This window comes from Sebastes fasciatus, chromosome 1, assembly GCF_043250625.1.
Source record: "Sebastes fasciatus isolate fSebFas1 chromosome 1, fSebFas1.pri, whole genome shotgun sequence".
Lineage (NCBI taxonomy): Eukaryota > Metazoa > Chordata > Actinopteri > Perciformes > Sebastidae > Sebastes > Sebastes fasciatus.
The window spans coordinates 4,317,886-4,345,044 of NC_133795.1; the positions used below are offsets into that span (position 1 = coordinate 4,317,886).

Genomic DNA, 27,159 nt, shown 5'->3' on the forward strand with positions numbered 1-27,159 from the left:
GTTGCCTCTGCTCCACACAACTAGCCGTGTCGATGGAGTGTGGGCCCCCGGGAGCTGATTGTAACTGGTATAGTGTTTGTGCTCCAGTTGCCCACCTCCAGCTGCAACAGACACTGAGTCACTGTGCTGCAGTGGCTTTCATTAAGGACTGTTTGTGTTTGTGTAGGGGGAGCGCAGGTGTGTGACAATGAAGGACTCCAAAACTTTAAGAGACAAACTGAGAGAGAGTGAGAGAGAGGAAGGAGTTTGGTGTAGCAGTAGTACACTCTGAATAACACAGGATTTCCCAGCAGGTGACTATACTGTATGGCACCAACATGACCAAGTTCTCAAATCCAGTTCACTTTTTGTTCAAAACAAAAGCCAAGCTGAATGTTATTTTGCTAAAATAACATTATCATGATGCAAGATTTTAGACATAAATGACGCAAGGCTTTTCTGTTACATAGACAGTGAATAGACTTCATCATATGTTCTTGACTTCAGGTTTGACTGACGTGTTTGCTTGATAAGCAACACCTGTTTTTCTTTTCTTACCCGTCAGAAATCTGCCCACTGTCCTTTGTATTTCATTTTGCTGTCTGAAACTTGAATCTTGATAGCAAGTGTAAAATCACTCTTGTTGGTTTACTGTTCCTGCATCAAGCTGATTTATACAACTCTCCACTTGACATTTTTCATCCTGGTTTTCCGCTGCGAGGCCTCCATACCCCCCATTAAGGAGTCCTGCCCCTCAGTTTGAGAACCACTGAACCACGCCTGAGGTTCCCAACCTGGGGGTCTGGAATATTTCAAGCAGAGCTGTAGCTGCAATTGAGCAGTGGTGGAAAGTAACAAAGTCCATTTGCTCATGTACTGAGGAGTTGGTAGAGACCAAAACAGTAGGGGTGCAACGATATATACATGTAGATCGATGTATCGATTCCATGATCAACGATCCAATATCATCGATGCAAAGTGAAAACATCAATATACAGTATATCCTCATCTTAACATGACGTCTATATTTTGAAATCTAATGTCACCATTTCAGTCCAAGCGCACCTCATTCCTAAACATTCAAAGAGTTCTTAAACATGAGACATGTGGCACTTTATAGTGAACAGGAGGTCTATTTTCATTCTTTTTATTAACAAGAATAGATTGATTTTCATTTAAATGTTCGTAGAGACCAGTAATAAAATGTTCAAATCATTTAGTTGTTTTTTTATGAGTTAATATAATGTGTATATGATATCATCTCATATCGATCACAGGCCCCTGAATTGAATCGGAATCATATCGTGGCAGACTTTGTGATATCAGCATATTGTATCATTGTCCAAATAATCAATATAATATTGTGTATCGTGATGGAACTTGTGAATCACACCCCTACAAATAGTTTCCTCTAGAAAGTTTCTTAATGCGCCACTGTTTTCATTTACTCTAGTAGTATTTTTGATATGTCTATGCTGATGTGTATTTGTATTGCATTGTTGATGTGTATTTGTTATTGTTTGTGTCTACCCAGAGCACACCAAGACAAATTCCAATGTTTCATTGAAATGGTAATAAATTATTCAATCTGGAAAATTGAATTTTTGAAACCATGGCTATGGCCATGATGCAAGATAAAGATGTGAGTTTTTTTTAATTTTTTTACAGTTATCTCTCTCATGTCTCTTTTTTTTCCCTTGTATAATCCTGTGTATATATATTTATCTCTTGAGACCAATAAAAAATATAAAAATGTCACTGTGGTTAAACTGCTCACAGACATGTACAACCTGTGATAATGGGTTGCAAATTAACATTAGTTGACATTTGTTCTAAGGGTCATCAAATAATAATGGAATCACTGAGCATACAGTGCTTATAGCCATAATAAGATGACTAATTCAAAGTCATATTTTGAATTCTGGTAGTAGTAAACAGTCATTTCTGATTCCCCTGTAGTCTATGATAAACAATCAGTGCAACAAAGTGCTACGCACTCTGACAAGAGTAATGCAAAAGCTCCATAATTTGTCTTTCAAAGGCTCCAATCTGAAGAATAAATAAGTATACGCTGCTATAATGCCTTCACTACATCTACTACACAAAGTAATTCAACTCGCAGGTCTGTTTCTTGTATCCAGCATCTCAAGTGTGAATTATTTACACGCCGCCAAAGTGGGAAAAGAAGTGCAGGATTAAGCTGCTCATAGCATGTAAATCCACTCTTCTTTTGATTTATGAATTTGTTTGTCTCGGCTCCTTACTGGAAAAAACAACACGCCATCTCCAGACCAGAATAATTGAGCGTCTGAGTGCAGTCCATAGATAGGATGACAAATTCCCTGTCTACAGTCATTTTTACTCCGCAGATCACTGTCCCTCCAAATTATATTTTCTGGGCTGTGAAAAAGTCGCCCGACGCTGGCTGGGTGGTAACCAACTCATAAAAGCCCTTAAAAAGGAAAGACAGAGCAAAGATGTCTGAAGATCTGAATTTAAGATGCTTTCTTGGAGGTTTATGACGTGTGTAGCGTTCAATCTGGCCTCCGCGCTTAAATTAGGCCATTTATTTTTATAGCTTGTCATATTTTACAAATTGCTACTTTTCTGTAGCTTTTTCAAGGAACGCTGGCTGTCTGGTTATCTCTTAACTGTCGCTCAAAGGTGATTAATGTAGCAAGGCTAATTGACTTTCCTGTTGTCAGTTGGCTTTATCTCTGGTTTGTGTCGCTCATCAGAGATCACTGATGAGAGTTCGACGCTGAAATATCTCCGATATCTACCACCACTGCACCTTCAGTTATATATAAGTAAGATGCTACAAATAGGAAGACAGTCTTCTCTTATCCAAACATGGCTTGAATTGATGGACAAAATACTGCTTTTTGGAGTCTTGTCGAGACAATCTGGCCACTCCAAAATGGCAACAGAAGCTTTTTTTGAGTAGAGCCACCACTTACTTTCATCTGAAGGCACGATAGAAGGTTAGATAAAAGCACCCAAGCCTTCCCAAAAATACGAGCCTATAGAACAAAGTGGATAAGAGCAAGAGACATCTAAGGTACTGAATTTATTCCAAAAAAAAGAGTCTTTTTGGCATTATTTTTGGCTGAGATCAAAGCTGTTGTGATTTGTGAAGTGGCGATGTCTACTTCACTAAAGCCACTGATTGTGCCTGTCCAGATTCATGGACGTGGCCTCGCCCGTGCTGAAAGCATGCCGCAATACTGGTAAAATCCAACACTCCACCCCCACCTTCCCACCCATCCACTCTCAACAGCAACAAAAAAAAAAGAGCAAAAGAAGCATTGTTGTGAAAAAGGGGCTCGAGGAGAGCGGCGAAAAGCATAATTTCAGATGCAGGGTTGGACGTCGTGGGGGGGCTTCACCAAAGGCATGCTTTTCAGAGCGCACACAGCTGTGCACATGTTCACTTTGAGTTCAAAAGAAAGCATGAAAGCACACAGTTTGCCTGCAAGGGACGTCTCAAATAACATATCCATTAAATTTGTCACATAAAGGAACAGCAGCGAATATAACTCCTTTCAAATTTTCATTAAAAAAAATGTTTTGCACCGAGCTCGCACAAAAGCGTCAGTGTAATGTTCGAAAGGGAAGCGACTAACAATGATTAATAGCCTCAGAACAAGTAAACGTGATGCCCCATCTAGATCCATTAGCATTAATTATTGCAAACCTGGGCTGGCATTACAAACAATGATCCAGATTAGGCTGATGATCACATCCCAGACATATGAGCTTTCCAAATGCCAGCGCAACTTATCATACTTCAACAAGCCCGTCCAACCGTGACCATGAGATTCATTACAACCTGCGACTCCTTAAGGATGCTCTTTGTCTTCAAGTGGATGGTAGGCAGTGTGTGTGTGTGTGTGTGTGTGTGTGTGTGTGTGTGTGTGTGTGTGTTGCAGCTTTGCTTGTACACGTTGTTAGAAAATATAATCATATGTAAATATATGACGGTAATTATATTGAAACTGTTTTAGAGAGGTGTTGATTTAAATTTATTGCCATTTTGGAGTTTATGTGCATCGTGCTAGTGAATTGTATCGCATATTTCACTGGAATGAACGGGGTGGGCAAATTATTATAAACACCTGTCAGTATTAGGGACGGGTCATGATTTTTGATTTTTTCGGATAGTCGTTAAATTATAAAAAAAAAATTATGTTTATGCGACTATTCGTCCCATCTTAAAAAATATATATTTCCCTTGTATTAACCATTGCATGGGGCTGCCTGGTAGTATCATTACTACCGGCAAAACGTGTCTGGCACGTTCAGTTCGGCTCTTTACTGGGTGTTTTTTTTTGGGTGTATGCGGCGATTATTCAAATAATAATCGACTAATTCACAGTGATTTTTGAATATTATTTTTGCTTGAAATGCACATCTCTAGTCAGTATAACACAATATAATTGAAAAACACCACAATCTGCAGCCTCAAAAGTACCTCACTAAAAAGTATAGCCTTTATGAAGGTTGGCTCTATCAGTTTTGATTAGGTGTACCTAATTAACTAGCAACGAAGTACAATTCTTGCTGGTTCTTTAAAGGGCGGGTCCATATGCGCTCTTTTCCCTTTTTTCCAAATGGAAACGACCATTCAGCTGTTAGCAAAAAGCAGTGACATACTGAAGGTTACCAAAGTAAGCTAATCAATAAGGTTATGAATAATGTAAACGCTAGCACTAAGTGAGTCAAAGTTAGCTTTGCTACATTTGGAAATAATTGAAAGGGTTTTCCTGGATTTTCTCAAGTTGTATGTATACTATATACTAAAGTTACTGTTTTTGTGAATGTAGTCTGGTGGCTTTGAAGAGGACGATAAAACGGCTTCAGTTTCCTGGCGCACTGATCGCTCGTATTGCTGCACATTTGTAGGAGAATGCACAAAGGATAACTTTTCTGAATATATCATACAAACCCATTGTATGAGGATCCGTTGAGCTATGTAGACATTACAGATGCTGCTGAGCCTTTTTCACAATAGTAATGTCATAAAACACAGTTCCTCATTATTTGTAGGTCGAGATAGTTGCGTATCTTCAAAAGAGGTTTAGTAAATCTTAAGTATGTTATGCAACCTTACAGCAGGTCCTCAAGAATGATATCTTGATAGTGTACTGCAGATAAAAAGTAAAAGCCAGAGAGTACACCCATTAGCTATTTACACCTCATTAACTAAGTCAATATACTCACTCCACATTATCACAACAGCTGAGAGGAGTCTAGAGGATTTATTTGCATTTAAATGAGGTATTCATGTTTCCCCTGAAGGCTTTAAAGCCTACTCTGGTGACATCAGGAATTCTCATCCCTATATACTTAATATGAGCATGCCTGAAACTGAGGAGACACTACAGTATATAAGTAAATTAATATAAACTCCCACGCAAAACAGGATAATGTTTCAAGGCAAGTTCTATTTTCATTAACGCTTAACATTAACGCTGACCTTTCTTGACATCACTGGTCACGGAGGAAACTTCCACGACTCGTCATTGCATTCAAAGCACCGCCCTCTCAGCGCCACCCATGAAAGAGGCCCACACTATAATTCTGCTATTGAATATACAGCCTGTTCATCAGTATGAATTATGGCTGTACATCTTTTACATAATCACTGATATAGAATCAATAGACATACTAATCAAGGGCAGCGAGTATTGAGTGGAAGCGCCCACTGCTCATCCGTTATCCTTGCCTCAGGGGGTAGACAGCCACAACCCCTCGCGAGGAGTAGCATCATCCATCAAAAGTTTGTGACACGGAGAGGAATGCTGAAGTGTTTGGAGTACCGCCAATTTCAAAGAATAACCTTGGAGGCGTCGTGGAGCATGTAGACTAACAAGCGTTAAACCGAGGAATACCATTTCGCAGAAGAGCTGAGTTTCATTGTACAGCGTGTTTACTGTAGTCTACGGAATATATAATATGTACAAGCTCAGGAGGAAGAGCACTTGTACACAGCTTCGCAAATCTAAATTCAGCCTGTGGGTTTTCAGTTGGTTTTAGCAAGACCGTGAGCACTAAAGTCATATAAAGTGAACAGATTAGTAATATCATATCAAAAAAGAAATTTATAATTTGTTGTAAATATATGACTTAATTTAAGACACACATTCAGGTGTAAACTGAAGCATTATTGTGCTGTGACAATACATTGTGACTTCAACAACACCAATAATGCCTTTTAGAAAGATTACTCACCAGGAACAAGATTAACACACCACTGATGCCTATTTAATTAAAGAAAAGGCAGAAATCCCTCACACTCAGAGCTAAATGACTAAATTAGAAGGCAGAGCATGTTCACTGAACAACAACGCTCTCCTGAAAACAGGAACTCCTGCTCCCAATGACACACTATCAGGATTTCATCATCAACTTTAAAGGTGCTCTTTACGATATACAGAGCATTAATATAGCATCAAACAACTATTTGCTATGTAAAGATATAGAGGAGTAATGGCTACCTGAGCAGAGAATGACGTCGCTCTCCCTCTGTGTGTGTTGTAATCCAAGCTTCTCCGTGCTTTGTGGACATAGCCGGGCTGGCCGTGTATGCCTTGTTAGTGCATGTGAGCGTGCTAAATTATTAAGGCAACAAATGACAACGACGCCTGGCAGATTCAAATGAATGCACAAGTTAATTCGTTTATGATTTAGGTAAATGGCAAAGCCTTTTGAAATGTCTTAATTTCTTTGGTTGCATTCCCCTTTCAGAGGTAGGTATCTGGAATAACACATGTAACCTCAATAAATAGGCTACATGATTTGATTAAATTAGAAATGTAGGATAATGAAGGTTGTTTAATGTTGTAGTTTAACTTAATTTATATTCAACAAATCTCAAATCTCAGATATGTGAAACCTTTTGTTTGGTCTTGTCAATTGTGACAGCTACAAGAACACAGAAGGAGACATGCAATCAACCGACAAGAGGAGAAGTTGAGGTACATCGTGCTCATCGGTGAACAAAACGCTTTTCATGAGTGCAGTCTGGCATCACTGCTGCAAAATAAGAGTGAAGTACTCTTTTGACACGTTGCTGAATACCACTGCCACAAAACTCTTGGCTACTGAATAACACACAGCTGATAACCTTCACCCTAACATGCTTTTCCATTCTGGGTTTCTGTCTATATTGCTGCTTATGCATGCCATTATGTACATTATGTGCATAGTACTGTGCTGTATATTGAGCAAACTCCATCCTCTGAAATGCAGTTGAATGCTTTAGAAAACGCTAGTAAGTAGACCTTGAGTTTTTGTTAAAATATGTGTACAGTGTTCACAGCATGGGGGGACTGGAGTGACACATTTGACATCTTATGGCCTTATACAGCTGATATGCTAACGTGTCAGCATACAGATGTCTATTTACACCTTCGGCAGACAAGAAGCCGCATAAAAAAACAATCTGAAGAAGAGTGTTAGTGGTCAGCGCTGCAGAGTGAGTTGGTCTCTTGCCAGCTCCAGCAAAGGAACTCCACTCGTCTATACTTGAATTCATGTAATTAGGACCATCAGGTTCACGGGGTCCATCTTTAAGATAGCAGAGATCGACTCATACTTGAGGAGGCAGGAAAAGAATAGTTGGCAGAGCCACTGCTGATATGAGAAGTATTTCCTTCTCTATCACTGCTGTGACACAAAAACAGGTTTTTGTGTTTTTATTTATTTTTGACCTCCTGTACAAAACACATTGTATAGTGTACAATATGTGCAGCATCTATCTTACAGTGTGTCTCCAACGATTCCTGTACAATTTGTGCAGAAACACACAGACAGACAACTGTAGATGCTGTACAGTCTGTCGCATTAAATTTAATCCTGGGTCAGACTACATATCTGTTAAAGTATTGCTTGTTTTGGCCATTTCAGATGAAACATTCGCCATCTGGTCAGGTAGCTGTTCATACAGTAGGAGGTGACAGGAGAAAGATGTATCACATAAAGGGAAGAGATCGCTCACTACCTGGCTGCCTCTATTATTAACGAATGATTCCCCGCTCCACCAGAACGGTTCACAATGAATCTATTCCATCTATCTATTTAAACTATTGCTGTAGCAAGAAGGAAACGGCCCAAACAGTTAATATCTACTCTACGTGTGTATTATAAGCTAAAAAAAAATGTACTTACTAGGGCTGTCAATAGATTAAAATATTTAATCGTGATTAATCATATGATTGTCAATAGCTAATCGTGATTTGTGAAGTATATAGATAGATAGATAGATAGATAGTAACTTTATTGATGTCGAGGGAAATTCAAGTATATAATACTCTTATCAACATGGGAGTGGACCAATATGCTTGCTTTATTGTATGTATACAGTATATAACTTATGCAGTTGTATGTATTTATAATAATACAGAACAATGACACATATTTTACAGAAACCCTCACAGGTACTGCATTTACCTTAAAATAATATGCTCCAATCATAAAATGGCAAACTGCAGCCCAACAGGCAACAACAGCTGTCAGTGTGTCAGTGTGCTGACTTGACTATGACTTGCTCCAAACTGCATGTGATTATCATAAAGTGGGCATGTCTGTAAAGGGGAGACTCGTGGGTACCCATAGAACCCATTTTCATTCACATATCTTGAGGTCAGAGGTCAAGGGACCCCTTTGAAAATGGCCATGACAGTTTTTCCTCGCTAAAATTTAGCGTAAGTTTGGAGCGTTATTTAACCTCCTTCGTGACAAGCTAGTGTGACATGGTTGGTACCGATGGATTTCTTAGGATTCAAGGTTCAAGTTGTGTTAACTTGTTAAAGAAATTAGTGATGTTAAAACAAATTTGCGTAAATCATGTTAACTTTGACAGCCCTAGTAATAACGCAAAATGATCAATGATAGTGAAGTTTGAAGAAATACTGAAATAAAGGATTACTTTTTTTCCCTCCTGTTAAATCTAAACTTCCACTATCAGCATTACTAAGATGTATGACTTTGTGAATAGGTATAAAGGCTGGTGCTATCCTATTTTTTTCTTATTGTGAACAAATACCATGAAAAGACCAAAACCAACATTGTGTTAGTCCACCTCTAAACACTTTCCGACTTCCCTGCCTGTGGCACCCCAACCCCAACCCCAACCCCAACCCCAACCCCAACCCCAACCCCAACCCCATTGGTTCGTACTGAAGATGTAAATCTTTAAAAACGGATCACACAAGTAAATAGTGCATTTGTTGAGGACTGTTTTCAGACGTGGATTAATACACGTTTGGTGCTATAGTGGATAATCAAAGCAACAGGACGAATCGACTCAAAATAAACTACAGTGCCAATGTTCTTTTATGAAAAAAACATGTCACCCAGTATAAACGGTGTGGCTCATTGACGTGATTTTAATAGTTTTAGGATAACAATGAAACTCTACGGCAGAGAGGAATTAGTTACAGTGGCTACACAGACGATACAATACATTTTCTCATTGATTTTGGTCTTTTCATGAGATTTGTTGACAAAAAAAAAATATTGAATACCACCAAACTTATCCTTTAACAATAACTGCCAAAAACATTGATATTTTGTTGTGTTTTTATATCAAAAACACATTACTTTTAGGAATAATTGTAAATCAAAATCCCCTCCAATAAAGTGGTACTATCACATATTTTAACAGTCACACCCAACACAAGTTTCTTTAATTCTCTCAACGGTATACTCTCAGATGCTTCCTCCCTGCATTATGTCCAGTCCTGTTTCACCAGGAAATCCATCAACTGAGATGCTCTAAAGAAAGTGCAAATTTAGAAAGATTTGACAATCGTTAAATTTCTTGACTTTTGACCTTTCAGGTGCAGCAGATGTGCAGTTTTATAGTTCCAAATGATTACCCCATTTTTGGCTCTAGCATTACCGCTAGGCTTATTAGAGGTGTTAGTGTTAGTTCAATGTCTGTCTTGTGTCAAAATCACAGTCAAATTACGCGTAAAACTAATAACCACCAAAAGGTCACGGTCTTTACTGGAGAGAAATAGGATAGTTGCTGAAACACCACATGCACCAAAGGAGTGTATTTGGCTGATAGTCTGCGTTACAGGAGCAGAATATCTCAGCCTGCCTCCCTGCAGGAGAAAAACTCACGTACTTTAGTTCGCTTAAATTCCTATAAAGAATTACATGACACTCTCCAATAATACCAGTTGCCCTTTAAATTATTCACTTGAACCTCACCATTCAATCATGCTGTGGAGTTAATTAAGCAATACCAAGAGTAATAAAGAAGATAGATGACACCCGGTCATACATGCATGCCCCGACTCTGTGACAACAACTGAAGGCTGGTAAGGTCAGAGCCCAACAATTGATGGAACTGTCATCCCATCTTAGTGGAAATCCACCAGCAGACTCAGATCGTAGATTGACTTCTCACTGGTCCAGGGGACCAAACAAATGGCCTGAGACATATTGGTGGCCTTGTCCCCAAACGCTAAACCTCCGAATCTAATCTGAGCAAGCGATCACTCACTCGCGGTTAATGTCATCATTTATGCCTGTCCGATAACTGGCACATACAGTAGGCACTTATTGACTTCCTCCTGCTTCAGGAATATGAAGTCCAGAGGCTGTCAGTTCGTCTCATCAACATCTGTCTAACAGTCTATCATCATGATGGTCGCAAATCATTAAAAACAGTCATTAAAAAAACATTTATCTGCAAAACTGATAGTGCTGACTTTGCATATTGGAATGTTGTTGTTTTTTAGTTTGGTGCTCTTTTGTTCTTTGCAGTGGATGGAAATAAACATTGTGTTATATTACATTGTAAATATCAGTAAGAAGCCTCTACCAACTGTGTTATCTGATATATAAGTTGAATTAAGACATTTTATTGTGCATTGGTGTCTTCCACCACTGGTTCTTTAATAGTAGAGAGCAGCACTATTGGCAGTATTTACCCATAAAGAAGCCTTGCTTTGAGTTTCATTGTTTGTAGGTTTATGTTTGATCTGCAGTGATGACTTAGAGTAAACTCTAGTCAGCACACAGAGGAGTTACTAGTTCCCCAGAGAGATGTTTCCATGTTTGTCATGTTATCAAGCAGAACCCACCACGGTATCCTGAAGTGCCGACGGCGTGTCTTTTTTTCTGCCGCACCTCTTTTTTAGCGGAAGCTCAGAAGCCACCAAAGTTTGCCCAGAGAGAGATACAGGAAAAAAAAAAAAGAGAAACTCACATGCAAAGGTTAGACTGGCCTCTCGGCTGACGATGGTCCCGAAAGAGTTGGAGGCGAGGCACTGATACGTTCCAGCATCTTGGTCTTTGTTCAGATGGCTGATTCTGAGGTTGCCTCCAGAAAGACTGTAGTGAGATCCAGGTTTGGGACTGATTTCCGTACCATTCAGTTTCCACCTAAAAAAAAATAATAGATGGAGAAAATTAACATGTAAATTAACAAGTTAAACATTGTTCAGAGCAGACTGGGGCGATGGAAGCATTCCAGACTACGAGACGAGGAACGTGACTTGTGTATTTGATTGTTTTTTAACAGGAAAGAAATAAAAGGTGTTGAGGGCCCAGAAATCATGCCCTCCAGCTTTGTGTTAATCTAAGCAGCAGTGAACCACTGTGGTGCCAAGGACTTGACTCCCTGAGAATAGATAGCATTGCAGGCCATCCATCTTGCCAGACCCCAGTCAAACCGCATAAAAATGCAGCTTAATCATCATGGTGCGACAATTAAAACAAATGCCTGCAACCTTGCCTTCACACTTGTGCATTCTGGACTAGTCCACACGATAATCGTTGGTGTTAGGGGTGATCAACGAAGGGGATAATTCACTTAAAATGGCAACAGATTCTTCAATCGCTCCACACAGATGCGTCTTATTAGAACAAAACACAGGTGGGAGGAAAATCAGTCATTTCAGAAAAATGGTTTCAAGCCATAACTTACTTCAGCCAAAAAAAAAAAGAAAGCTCAGACGCCGTTGTTTTTTATCAATGATATATAACCATCACAGCAATAAAAGGATCTGCACAGATAAACAAGCATGAAAGGAGCATTTTATACCTTATTGGAAAATGGACAATGAAGATTTGATTAGGACCCAAGGTGATTTAGGCAGCTGATTATTTCTTCAATGAGAAGTTCGAAAATGTCCTTCTGCTTTTTATTTTCTAATTGTCTCTGAATGATTTCAGGTTCAGATGGGAAAACAGCGTATTGTTCTATTTGTAAAAGAAAGCAGCTTTGATGTGAAAAAGAGGCTTTACTAAAGCCCTTTTGTACAGTAGACAGAAGTTGTGCAAAGCTGTTTTTATGCAGTGCTCTAACTCTCCTTGGTGTGCCAATTTGGTGCCTTTGAGGCATAAGAACCTTTTTGAGGAAACACTGACAGTGGTGCTGCGTTATCAGTGGGGTATTTTCTTGCTATATTACATCTTTTATAAGATAATATACCCTATAGAATAAACTCATTTGCTTATTTTGTTGCAGAAAACCAACTGTGTTTGGTGCGTTGGCCACTGGAGTCGGTACAGGATCATCATGTAATACACAAGTAGGAGCTGATTACATGAAAAACAATGTCAGACTGTGTTGCTTACCCGCCTACCCGCACTGAAACGTCTCACAAACAGCAGAACATTTGTTGGCCGGGGCATTGCAGCACTCACAAAGCGCCTCTACAGATTTTTTTTTTCTTTTAATAGACAAAGTGTGTAGCACAATGGTCTTTCATGGCCCTTCTCCGGTTCAGTCATAAGTAAGTGCACGCTCTCAAGAGCCTTATTACTACACACAATAGAGAAGAGCCTGAGGGGGGGGGTGGTGGCTGCGGTCTCACAGGACTACAGCAGCGATTCATTTGCAGCTGAGGTGGAACAAACAGAAATCAACATAAATATCCTACAGGCAAGTAACACCTTTGACTTGGAGGAAAAAAGCAGAGCGGACAGGGGAGGATAACCTCAGCATCAGGCTCAGATTGCTGCTTCCTCTGCGTCTGAAAAGGGATCCCATCAAATATGAAAGCAGCCTTTTCATAATTGCTCAGAGAGACTCGGCGGCATTGTACCCACATTGAAACGGCTTAATCGGGCGACAGCTTGAAAACCAAATGTTGCAAAAGATTTTCTCTGACAGTTGTCGATTGGATGCTTTATCCGCCTCTTTATAAAACATTAGACCGGATAGCTAATTGAGCCTGGAAAATGTTTTGATGTATCCGAGTGACTAATCACGTCCCATGTTGAAAAGACTGGAGGACGATATTGTGAATCCCTTAATGTACTATATCGTGCATGTGTGAGGTAGTTAAACATAGTGGTAGTTAAAGATAATTGCCCACCAGGAGCTGCCAATGTTCTGTTGTGACAAATTGAATGCCCTATGACAGCTCTTGTCACTTTACCCAATTAGATAACAACTTTAAAGCCACTAAGTGACAGATACTCTAATTTGTGGGAAACTCGAGCACATTCTAAGTACGGATAAATTGAGACCAGTTCAGGAACAGTGATAGAAAGCAGCATGAGGGAGAACTGTGAATCCAGTGACTGTCATGCCCATATCCTCCTTCTATGGAGCAACAGATTACATCAAGCACATATAAACTAGATTATTTAATAATTCCATTTACAATGATTTATGCTGGCAAGCAGGCCACAACAGCAGTCCCATTTGTTAGGCACATGCTTTATGCAATCATGTAACAACAGGCCGTGTACACAGTAGCATAATACCACACCATCTGGCTTATGAGGCTGTTAGTGTTAGGCGGTCTGTTCCTTTTCTTAAGCCTGGTGTTTTGATGTGTTGAGAAAAAAAATACTTTGTAACTACTACAATTCACATTACATTACAGTTCAAGTTCATTTTCAGTTTCATTCTAAATTCAAATACATAATAGTTACTGTGCATATAGTGCGTTATAAAATAAAGACGCCTCTAGTGTAGGGCATAAAAGTAGCAGTAAGATGGGCTCAGAAATTATCAATCAGAGGACCAACTTGTTGATTTGTGGCAACAACACAAGTGTTTATTCAACATGTCTCCATGACTCCATCCTTCGTGAACTTTCAGTACAAACTAGTACAAAATCATCGCTAATTCTTCCTGCCTGTCATTCGCCATGTTTGTTTACATTAAAGTCACGTTTGAGTGTTAGTCGACTGCATTTCTTTGGTCAAGGACTGCCCTACTTACTGTACATATAGTGCATTATAAAATAAATATATATGTAGTGTTCCCGACGACTACTGGTGCTCTTGGAGAGGATAATAAATCACTTTTAAAGAGTAACAAAATGCCTTATCCATGGATAGGTTGTGGCATAAAAAATTTATTTCAGGCACCATATTGCCATTTTCAAGGGAAAGTTTGCTCTCCAGTTTCAGAGCTGGCAAGTAACTGCTTATGTTCTATAAAATGTAGTAAAATTGCAGTAAAAACTTGTTTAAAAATATCAGTGTTTTTGAGGATCTTCTTCACAGGACAACTCTAGGTTTTGTGAACTGTGACACCACCCATGTGGTCTACAAGCTGGATTCCTCGCGGCTGTCTAGATCAAACTAAAGCAAGACTGAGGGACAAGGTGTCTGAACACCGCTACGCTATTTGCACTGGCAACTCTGCTTGTCCAATGGCCTGCAACTATCTGGGCGGCCCAGCATGGCAGCGACTTCACAGTTAAACGCCTCAAGCGATGAGAGACGTACTGCATCTACAGCCTCAAACCACAAGTCACCCAGACCTGAGAGAAGAACTTGACCTCTCTCCGTTCTAAAAGCAGATATTAAGTGGACAGTCTTGTCTATAATTAATTATATTTTGCTCAATTGTGTAGTTATTTTACTGTATGTAGTGTTTTAGTGTTGTCTGTTTGCAAGTAACTAATGTTGAGACACATTATGAGCTGTATATCATCGTTTTGTATTTTAGATTTTTCATTCACAGAATGTATAAAATAAATCCACATATATATACTGAATATATACACACACGCTATAAGGCGGGCTGAATCTTTTTCACTTATACAATGAGAGCTAGACACATAGACGGCCAGCCTTGAAAGGATGCTGCATTTTCAACACAGAGACATGAAAATAAAAAAGTTATTGTTTTAACGAAATTAAACAATCAGAGCAAAAACATATCACAGCAGCAGAGGTTTTATAGCAGTTTTTACAGTTATTTTAGAAATGTTTTGTCATTTTGTAACAGTATTAAATACTCTGTGCTGTTACTCTGCTGCTATACTTTTATTTTGAAGTCTCTGTGTTGGAGGCTGGCCATCTATGTGTCTGGCTCTCAGAGGGGTGGGCGAAATGACCTACAATCTATATCACTGTATTTTTTTTGGTCTTTGAGTTGACAGTATTATACCACATGGTTACACAATTTAAAAGCGATACTCCACTCAAAACATGATTCTACCTCTTTTCTTTCTATTCAATTAAAAATATATAAATATATTTTTTTAAAAACAGATGTATTTATTGGCTCCAAATAAGATTGAAAATGAGGTATAGGCCTCCATGTGTTTTGGGAGGAGTAGCCTGCCCCGTAGTGTAAATGTAATGTGATTCATTCAGAGTTAATAGTAACAGCCATGCTGTTGTTTTGAGTTGTGAGTGAACTGTAGCTGACTGTCGAGCCGCCTGGATCTCAGTAATAAAGACAAATTACATTACATTTAAACAAATTTACATCTTTGAAGACACCAAAAGCTGACATAACCTTTTACTTAACCCACATGAAGAAAGAATTTGAAAATATAGATGCTGTTGGGCCAGTACTGTATAGAAGACACATGGACCGTGAGCAGCGCGGCTCGGCTGTGGGCGTCTCATCTACAGATTCGCCGTATGTCACCCTAAACTCTCATTAGATAACTGATAACTATTCAGCCTTCTTGTAGAATACTGTATAAAGGCGTTGGTGAAATAAATAGGATTCTCACAGTTGGTCAGCTAGTGTTGCAGAGTTATTTTCACATTTGTAGGTTTATTTCTAACAGACAGATAATAGTGTGGTATCAATCTTCTCAAATCTCTCTCTCTCTCTCTCTCTCAAATAAGTGGTTTTCCCATAATGCATCAGTCAGATTTATTAAAGGATTTTTAACCATTCACTTGAGTGCCTGGAATTAGATCTTTTTAAGCCACAACCTACCCATCATTTCCTCCTTTTTAAAGTAAGAAAATATCTTTTGTTTCTCTTCATTCAGGTTTAGTGCAGACAACAGTGATCACATACTGTACATTCGCTTGTTGCATTAAATGTAAACACTGCAGCTCAAGCTGTCAGAGTTCACGGCCGCGCAGTTAATGAACTTTGAACATGATTTAGTTGTTGTCCGCTCGTCCCAACTCATCTCTAGAAGGCGGCGGCCGCTCTGACAGGACCGCACAGCGACCTTGACAGGAAACAGCTGATTGGGTCATCCTCTAAGCTGGCTCAATCCCAAGTATTAAATGTACCAATCCTTCCAAATCTCACCCCAGCAATTTCAGCAAGCAAACATGATTGATTTGAACTTTTACTTGCCAGGGATGCTGCAACACAACACAACCCTCTTTCAATAGACTAATGGTCCATGCAAGGGGGAAATAAAGAGGAGAAAAAACAGCTGCTCTTTGAACTCTGCAGCAGAAAAAAAAAGATGTATGAGCTGCATGTAAAGCTTAACAGGCATTCCTAGGCTACAGATAGACGAGATGTTTCCAGTAGGGGGTTGAAGGGAAAATCCGCCACAAAATAGAATTCATGTAACACATTCCTATGATCTGATCAGCTAAGGCTGATGAACAAGTCTTTTTTAAAGCTAGAAACAACAGAGCCAAGACTCTCTTGTTGCTGCATCAAGAGGCAAATCCTCAAGAAGTTTCATTCAGGATGAATGCAAGAAGACTGAATCTGAGGACACAATGACAATACCCAGCAGCACGATATTACAGGACACTTTCTCTGCTTCATTACTACAACGAAGTGAAGCACATTTGAAAGAGCAAGCTCTACGAGCTCCAAACACTTTCTGAGACTAATTCACTGGCAGCTTCAGGCTTTGCAAGATTAGAAACTTTCTGGTTCCCAGTTTTAGAACAGACGTGTCATGTATGGATTAAACTGTCTGAGATCAGAAGAACAATAATGTGATCTCTGTTGTACGGTTCATCGTTGTAGTTTGAATCACACGAGAAAGCGGCAAATCCATAATTCTGTAATTACTCTGTATTCACTATACTATCAAGAATTAGAAGAAGACTGTGCAACTTTGACAACCCTTTAACCCATTCTAGGTTTCATGTCTACTTTTACGTGAAATAGATAAAACAAACAAAAATAAATAAATACGATATACACTAACTTTATTCTGTACACTAACATGATGTTCAGTGTCGATAAAATTTTTCCGACGACCAGGTCGTGCATAACATTTATGTGTGTGTCATCTTCAGTTTCCCCTCTTTCATTCCCGACCAAGCAAGAGATCTCCACGCCATTTGCTCCTGTGAGATTTCAGTAAGTTTGCAAGGTGAGCCTGGAGGGGAAGCTCCAGTCCCCACTGCAGCTTGAGAGGGGAGATGACTAGAGCAGCGAAAACTTACATTTCAACTTAAGTTATGCTTCTCACAGTACTGTAGTCTGTATGAAATGATTATTATGCTATCACAAGTCGGATGCCTTACTTTTCCCCAATTTTCTCAAAAACTATTGGTCCAAAAGACTTCAATCAAAGTGTAGACTGTCTCTTAGATATTCCCCTGGAGAATGAGCACTTAACAACAGAGGAGTGCTCCCTGGCGTGGCGCTGAAGGGCGAAACGTGTACGGAACACCGTTAGTCTACCTTACCAGTTTTAAAAGCCTGAATCCAGAAATGGGACTAAAGTGGCAAGAAGCATCTCAAACTTGCCCACTGAGAACAAGTATCAACAAAACTTAAATGACAATTTAGTTTAAACATTAAATGCTCACTACATTTGAATAACGTAAATCAGATAATGTGAACATGAATTCCCTTGTCACAATACTGACACCTGGCGCTTATGCATGACAGCAGCACAGTGACGTACAGCATCAAGCTGGTTTCATAGCCAATGGAATTCAGCTAAATAATTCCTCTCTCTGTTCTCACAACATAAATAACACAGACACGCATACTCATAATACACAGAGATATCCCCATTCGCCTCTATCATTGGAGAAATAAGAAAATATAATGAAATATAGGGCTGCACGGTGGTGAAGTGTTTAGCACAGGCGCCTCACAGCTAGGGGGTCGTAGGTTTGAATCTAGCTTCTGTGTGGAGTTTGCATGTTCTCCCCGTGTTAGCGTGGGTTTTCTCCGGGTACTCCGGTTTCCTCCCACAGTCCAAAGACATGCAGGTTGGTTAATTGTTGACTCTAAATTGCCCCTAGGTGTTAGTGTGAATGGTTGTCTGTCTCTATGTGTCAGCCCTGCGATGGACTGGCGACCTGTCCAGGGTGTACCCCGCCTTCGCCCAATGTCGGCTGGGATCGGCTCCAGTGACCCCTAACGGGATAAGCGGTTGCAGATGGATGGATGGATGAAATATAAAAGAAAAGAATAAAATGAAGATCTGATGTCCTCAGGAACGCTGCAATAATTTACTAAACTCTTACTTGCTCGAATAGTTTTTACATTAGGTACAAGTAATATAACGGTATGTAATATCACTCCATAGTTTCAGCGTCTCTGCTGTCCGTCAGTCCGTCACACCCTAGCCTGAGTGAAGAAGACGGGACTTGTATTTCACCTTGAACCAATAAGCGTATTTGTTGTCAAGTTTCTTCCAGTAGAACACTTACTGATGCAAAATTATACCTCTGAGCTAAAATTAAATTAAATACAGAATAAAATTAATCAAATAAAAGGAATTATTACGGAAGGGGAATAGTAAGTAGTAAATAGTAATAATTGTTTTTGTTTTCCAGTGGGTTACAAACACACCACAAACATGTCTAAATGCTTAGCTATAACTGTGTCCCTGAGATAAAAAAAAAGGATGTTAATTAGACATCCCATGCTTAATACTGTCACTAAATGTACTGATGTAAAACAAACTAACGTGAGTTCCTTATTATCTTCATAATAATCTTCTTAACAGAGGAATAAGATATATCAGGCTTTGTATAAAATACGTACCAGTAGGATCAACTCGTTGTTGGTTTTGACATTTTAATGGGATTTGTTGAAAACAATAAAGATATAGAATAATTATAGACTTATCCTTCAAGTTGTTTGTTGCCGTTTAAGTAGCTAGAATTTGTTTTACCTTGAAAAGCTAGAACATTTTAAGTACTGCTTATACTTTAATGTGCCGCTCGAAATAACTTACTTTTCTGTTTCTTATTCTATTGCTACTTAAGAAAAGCATCTGAATACTTCTTCCACCACTGCACTCAGGTGCTGTTGGTTAATGGACGTGGGTGAGTCTTTGCCCACGCAAAGCGGTTAATCAGTCTTTTAGTTTATGAAGAATCACATATTGGTTGAGTTGGAAATAATTATGCTACATTATGTTACAGGATTTATGGGTATTTTAGTTTTCCAACCATTCACTCTTCTTGGTACTCAGAGCTGCCAACATGTGAAGAGGGATTGTTTAGGACAAGATGGAGACATCTGCCAGTGATGCGTTGTCTAAAAATGAAGGATGTTGACATTGTCAGCGGTACAAAAGCGAGTGGCATCGACGGGGAGGAACAATGTGCGGAGGGGGACAGATGACGCCCTGCAGTCGCTAACTCACCGGTAGATGGGTGGCGGGCTTCCCTGGGCTTCGCAGCTGAACACAACCTCCCTGTTCTTCTCCACAGTCTCCACAGGATACACAATGCTGCCGGGCTGCTTGGAGAAGACAGGACTCTGCAGGACACTGCTCTCTGTAGGACAACAAGGAAAGACAACATTTTAAATTTAGACACTGGCCTGTTTGTTAGAAGAAAAAGAAAAGCCAATTAGTGAGTGGCAGAAACAGGTTGATGCTGCTTTAAGTGCTTAGAAGGACAAAACCACAAGCAGACAAAACATATCAATTTGAGCCGCCTGTCACGACGCCACGGCACCGAGAAGAATGATTTGAGGTGAGACGTGTCTTCAACAGCTATTTAGGTGGTAATAGGATATAGAGCCTGATTTATGTTGAACAATTGTCTGGAAAAATGCCTTCATTTACTTCTGTCAACCTGCTTTTATTTGTTCATTTATTTATTTATTTGCCCAGAGATTGTGTGTCCACGCGGAGGTATAATCAGCTGCTTTCATGTGGTTAGAGCTCTTTGTTGTAAATGACACAACAGAAGTCTCAGTTACTCCATTAAGGCACCATTAACGCAGTGTGCTTCTCGTGCATGGCTTTAGAAAGTATCAATGACGCTTTAAAGATAAGGAAAATGAACGGACTTAATCACTATTTTCTCTTTGCCGCAGCTTAATTGCTCTTATTCTTCAAAGTTGAAGCGACCAGAATCCAGATTTACTGACATGAGTCTGTTTTTTTTATTTATGTTAATTGGTCTTCTCTTGCATTGATAGTTTTATCCAGTTGAAAGTAAACATAGATCTTGGATTTTACTTTGCCAATCTGAAATGTTGAAAAAAAAGAAGAAGAAGTAGAAGAAGACTAATTAGAAGAAATATATAAACCAAAATCAATTTTACTTTAAAAAGCATGTTTCCCTTTAGAAGTGTGGGGCCCATTCCTGTTTATTACTGAACATCTGTGTTGATGGTTCAGTACTTGAGGGAGCTTCATAGGGGAATTTAAAACATTTTTGGAAAAGAAAATATTAAACTATTTAACTTTGATTTTTTTTTTTTTTTTTTTTGTCAGTGGTAAAAAATGTAAAATACTCCAAATGTCTTTTTTTTTTATTATTGTGTAAATAGGGCTGTCAGAGTTAACGTGATAATAACACATTAACGCAAATTTGTTTTAATGTCACTAATTTCTTTTACACACTAAAGCAACTCGCAATTTTTAGGTTGTAGTGGGCACCATGTCAGACTAGCTTGTCACGAAGAGCGCTAATCGCTTATCTAATAAGTTCGAGCTAAATAACGCTCCAAACTTGTGCTAAATTTTGGCGAGGAAAAACTGTCGTTGCCATTTTCCAAGGGGTCCCTTGACCTCTGACCTCAACATATGTGAATGAAAATGGGTTCTATGGGTACCCACGAGTCTCCCCTTTACAGACATGCCCACTTTATGATAATCACATGCAGTTTGGGGCAAGTCATAGTCAAGTCAGCAAGTGTTGTTAATTGATTTCCAATAATAAATATAAACATACATTTGCATAAAGCAGCATATTGCCCACTCCCATGTTGATAAGAGTATTACATACTTGACAAATCTCCCTTTAAGGAACATTTTGAACAGATAAAAAACATGTGATTAATTTGTGATTAATCATGATTAACTATGGACACTGATGATTAATAGCGATTAAATATTTGAATCGATTGACAGCCCTAGTAAATAAATGTGTGTGTGTAAGAAGGAAGATTAATATATTATTATTATATATGAAAAGAGAAAGAAAGAAAGAGAAGGAAAAACAACTGTTCTAAGATAATAAAAAAGAAAACGACTATGTGTCAGCTTCAATAGAAGAGAACGGGAGACGGGGCACGTAATGTGAGCGTACTTTTACTGTGGGGAATATAATTAATGTATATACCATGTATGTTTCAGCAGTTACAACCGAGACAACGAAATGCAGTTTAGTATCTAAGTGCAAAAGTAGTAAAGTACAGAAATGAGAAAATCATGTAACATGTAGTGACATGGGGTACAGATTAGGTCTCAATCTACAGCAGAAGATGAGAAGTGATGATGTGGCTAATGAGCTCCGGAGCCTTCATACAGTGCAGCTGAATCACGGTCTAAAAGTGTGGAGTGTGGGAGTAAAGACCGGATGATGTCATTAATATATTATCAGGAAGTCAAGTCTTTTTTTCCCCCCACTTCCTTATTGAGTTTCCATGCTCATCCAAGTGGTGCAGAATATGGCTTCATGAAGTCTTAGTAAAGTAATCTGAGCTGTGACAGGAGGAGGACTTCAGGTAGTATTGGACTGCTGTTAGATTTACATTTAAACTATGTTGTAGGTACAGAACAACCAGCTGTACTGTATCCTGCTTGTGCACCATAGCACTGCATGTCCAGACAGAACAGGCTGCAGGACGTGTTTCAGGAGGCCTCCGAGATCAGTCTCACACTGCAGCTTTATTGAGTGTTCCTCAGGAAAATAAAATACACCCCAATCTGCAGAGCTCCACAGTATATATCAGAACTTAAGATGATTCATTTCATTCTCATGAGTACCTCTCCTCATTTTTATTTTTCATTTTCATTTATTTTTGGTAACACCATTGCATAATTTTTGCATATATTTTAAATGTTGTGTATATATTTGTATAGGTCCTCTTTTAATGAGCCAGTGTGTAGCATTTAGGGGGATCTATTGGCAGAAATGGAATATATTAGGGATTAGGCAAATTCGTTTTAACACCACTAATTTCTTTAATGCATTAATGGAATCGATCTTTCAGAGGTTGTAGCAGGCTCAGTTTTAAAGCTAGAGGTTACTTTAAAGATACTGGCATCATATGAAGCTAGAAAAACCTAAGGAATCCATCGATACCAACCATGTCATACTAGCTTGTCACAAAGGAGGTTAAATAACGCTCCAAATTTATGCTAAATTTTGTCAAGGAAAAACTGGCATGACCATTTTCAAAGGGGTCCCTTGACATCTGACCTCAAGATATGTGAATGAAAATGGGTTCTATGGGTACCCATGAGTCTCCCCTTTACAGACATGCCCACTTTATGATAACCACATGCAGTTTGGGGCAAGTCATAGTCAAGTCAGCACACTGACACACTGACAGCTGTTGTTGCCTGTTGGGCTGCAGTTTGCCATGTTATGATGATACCATGATATATTTTATTCTAAATGCAGTACCTGTGAGGGTTTCTGGACAATATTTGTCATTGTTTTATGTTGTAAATTGATTTCCAAAAATAAATAAATACATATATTTAGATAAAGCAGCATATTGCCCACTCCCATGTTGATAAGAGTATTACATATTTGACAAATCTCCCTTTAAGGTACATTTTGAACAGAAAAAAACATGCGATTAGTTTGTGATTAATCACGATTAACTATGGACAATCATGCGATTAATCGCGATTAAATATTTTAATCGATTGACAGCCCTAGAATAAAGTAATAAGTATGTATTATTTGGTTGGTGTTTTTTCATTACCTTAGAGAGAGTTGTTTATATCTACATGCAGAGCGTGTCGTCTTTGTGAAGCCGTCCAGTAGCCCAGAACGGACAAACCAAACACTGGCTCAACAGGGCCATTCACGTTTTTGCGTGGGCCACCGTTGTTCTCCTACATGCTTGGCATACTTGCCACCTCACCGCTAGATGCCTTCAATCCTACACACTACACCTTTAAAGCAAAATTTATACAGTATAATATTTTAATAATGCAAAAGTGTAAGAAATTGAATCGCTGCACTTTTGCAATAAAAGGAGAATTAAATGTAGAAAATATCTAACTAATTTATTTCATCAGGACATCTTCAGACACATTTACTCATCGTTTGCTTTTCTCCTCTTTTCGTTAGGGGTGACAACCTTGATCGCTTGTCTGACAATACATCCTTAATACACTTTTAACTAGAGCAGAATATCTTTACTACTGTACAACTGCCCTCTGAATAAAGTGTAGATATTTGTAGCCTCTGGATAATAGTGGTCTAATGATTTCGTTGACTCTTCATATATAGCACCTTTTTCCTATTGACAAACTCTCTAAGCACTCTCAACATCTAATGACAACACTGTAGGGACCCAGCATCTGGCTGGTTTCAAGTGACCTCATGAACTCAGTAACCTGATCCTTGACCACAGGACTCATCTCAGTCCTCATTGGCTACAGTAACATTTCACCCAGAGGTGTGAAAATCACACAGAACAAAACCAGAGGAATGTTCTTTGTTCCTTCTCTTTTTTTTTTTCTTCTCATCTGCTCATCTCTCCTGACGTGTGAGAGGTGAGCTGCTGCGCTCTCTCTGCTCTTCATCTCCTCAACCCAGGCTGACCTGGTTGAGGTGAACGGCTCTCAAGTCCAGAACTTGCAAAACAGTTCTGGTTCTGATCAATGGCCTGTTAGGAAACAGCCATTGCAACCAAGGAACCAAACGGCAGACGACGCGAGTGCTCTGCCCTTTTCACCAGCTAACTTCAAGCTATCAAGCAAAGAAGTTAGCACCAAACTAACAGCAAAGACGACCTCTTTGACTTGGAACCACAACTTCAACACATGGAATCACAAACCGGTTCTTCCATGGATTGGTAACGTACTGGGCCTTAGCATTAGCAATCGCACAGGGCTGAGCAAGACTGTCCAACTTTGATTTCTAGAATGTACTTGTATTGATTTGGTTTAATGTTATTCATTGAGTTTGACTGTGGTGATTTATCTGTATTTGATTTTTGGGTAACTGGCTTCGCCACATCTGATGTGTTTAGTTTATGCTTCACATAGACAAGGTCTTGCATGCAAACTAACCATCTTTTCTAACCCACTGCATATCTAACACACATTAAGATCACATACAGAAACTGTGAATTAGTTAAACATAAACATACAGCTTCAGATAATCTTAACCCCACATCACCCCCCTCTCTGTCCTTCCTGAGGAAGAACAAAGAGGTCATGTGATGACATGCTGATGGCCATCTTTGATTCCGCCATCTTTGATTCAGCCATCTTTGATTCAGCCATCTTTGATTCAGCCATCTTTGTAGTTTTACAGTGCTCGCCATTTTGTTTGTAGGCCATACAGACATTTTGAGACAAGAACCCATCTTGTTTCCACCCCCCTCTCTCTCTCTCACACACACACACACACACACACACATGCTTACACACTGTGTTTGGTTTGTTTAGTTTAGTTATTTAGTTAGATTAATATTGTGTTTTGAACCTTTATTATCTTGTAAATAAATGTTTGTGGAATATACATGCTGGTCTCTTTAATGTTGCACAAGAGTGAATAATGCCAACCTCTGCTATGTCAAGAACTCTGATATCCTTCAACCTTTACTATCTATTTTGGTTATAGTTATTAATTTAATTATTAATCAACGTTCCAAATTGATAGTTTAGCATATATAATGAGACTATATTAACGTTTTGGTCATTGGTCCCTGATTCCAGGGTGGTGCCCCGTTTATTATTGATAATCTTTATTAATATTAATAATTATATTATTAGTTATTAATTAATTTGCTAATAACCAAAACTTACTAAAGTAGAACCCCTACATAATGGTGCCCCGTGTGAGGCATAGTATTCTTGTTGGCAAATGTTCATAATTGTGCAATATTAATTTTCAGCATAATTTTTGGTCAAAAACAAAAATTTCATATTCCACTTCTAAACAAACCAAAAGTGTTTACAGTCTACACCACTAGTCTTCCACAGGAGTAGAAGTCCAGCTGTACTTTTAAACAAGTACATTGTGGTTAGAATTGTTTATTTGAAAGATTTTGAGTATTAACACTTTAAGCCTTTATGGTGTTAATTTTAAACATTTGCTTTTGCTGCTAATTCAAGTTAACCTATGCTGTAGAACTTGAGAGAATTTTGGTTCAGCATTCGAATACCACATATTCAATGCAATCTAGTCTAGTTGTCATATTTTGCTGTTAATCTAAGTGTTCCTTTAATGACACAGCGTGCCACCGGCCCTGTGTAACATAGAGAGCTTGTACCCTGCTGTGTAACTGCCAAGCATTCCACAGCCTGAGTTAAGATAAGAGCCACAGTGTGCTACCAGCCCTGTGATATAAGTTTGCAACCTAGCTGTTACTTCCACGTGTCCAGCTTGAGTCACCTTTAAGAAACATCATCACAACTGTTACTGCCGTGCATTTCAGTTAGTGCATGTTGTGTGTAAGCAAACTTATTTTGTAAACCTTGTTTACTTTACTGGCCTTTTGTTGATGCCCACTAGAGTCACTAGTTGGTCCCCTCCTCCACAGGAGCTACTCCACAGGGAGCTACCCCCCATAGTGTAGGCCAGTGTATTGTTGTAAGGCTAGTGTACCTCCCAAACTACACCACAAGGTGTCTGCCAACGCAACACCATAGCCAACAACATTGTTTTGTTTTGTACTAGACATCCTGTTCAGTTTCACCCTCTAATTCCAGGTTTAACAATGGAGAACCCCTGTGTAGAGCTTTTTATTTCTTCCCTAGCACAGAGCCTAAACCCTGGCTGCCCTGAACTCATCAGCAGGTTGAGTTTCAGTGAGTGCAGGAAAGAAATGGAATCGCTCCTCACAGACAGGTTTGATGCGCAGACCGCATCCAAAGACTCATTGTTAAAATGCTTGCTTCTGATTTTCCACAGGCAGACCAGTCTTGCCACTCAGAGTAAAGCAGCCCTGGAAAAAGAGGTAGATAGCCTAAGAACGCAAAGTGCTAGTCTCCTCCATGAAGTTCAGACAGCTGATAAGAAAGCCATGCGTTACTTAGAAGACCTGCATTCAGCAGAGTTAGCTCTTTTTCAGTACAAAGAAAAATTGTTAGGGCTTAGACTAGAATGTCTTTCCCCACCACAGTCTGTCAGTCACTGTGATTCTGGTTACTCAGATTCGCTCTCCTCACTCGATGAAAGGTTAACTCCCTCTCCACTCAGAAGTGAAAGATTTCCAACCGACTCAAAATCTTTGGGAATGAAGTCAGATCCTCAACCTCCGCCGAGAGAAAGAGTGAACAGCTACCTGACTACTTATTGTTCTGAAACTGACAGTGAAGACACATGTAGTTTATCTTCAAGAAGATATCCTGCCTCATGTTCTTCTCAGCCACAGAGAAATGACACCTTCCTCTATGCTCCTCCCTCCAAAAGTTCAGCCTGCTTCCCACTCTGTCACAAGGGTGATGACAGCTGTCCAGCCTCTGCCTCTCAGCCAGAGAGAACATTAGCATGTGATGCACCAGTGCATTGTAATGCTAATTTAGTCTTGCCTTCAGCAGAAAGGACTCCCCGCCATGAAGTGCTGGAATTCATAGCTAAGGACATTGAATGTTTTGATCCAGGCAACTGTGATCAACACAT

At 39.3% G+C, this 27,159-nt stretch overlaps 1 protein-coding gene across 1 annotated transcript in view; it reads right to left on the minus strand.

The window, feature by feature from the left end:
• Nucleotides 1-27,159, minus strand: part of cntn4 (contactin 4) — a 177,487-nt gene that overhangs the window by 96,059 nt on the left and 54,269 nt on the right. Inside the window, exons 3-4 of the mRNA XM_074645407.1 lie at nt 19,752-19,884; nt 11,207-11,382 (exon numbers count right to left, since the gene is read on the minus strand). Of these exons, the coding sequence (XP_074501508.1) occupies nt 11,207-11,382; nt 19,752-19,884 (309 nt within the window). The remainder of the gene's footprint in view (nt 1-11,206; nt 11,383-19,751; nt 19,885-27,159) is intronic.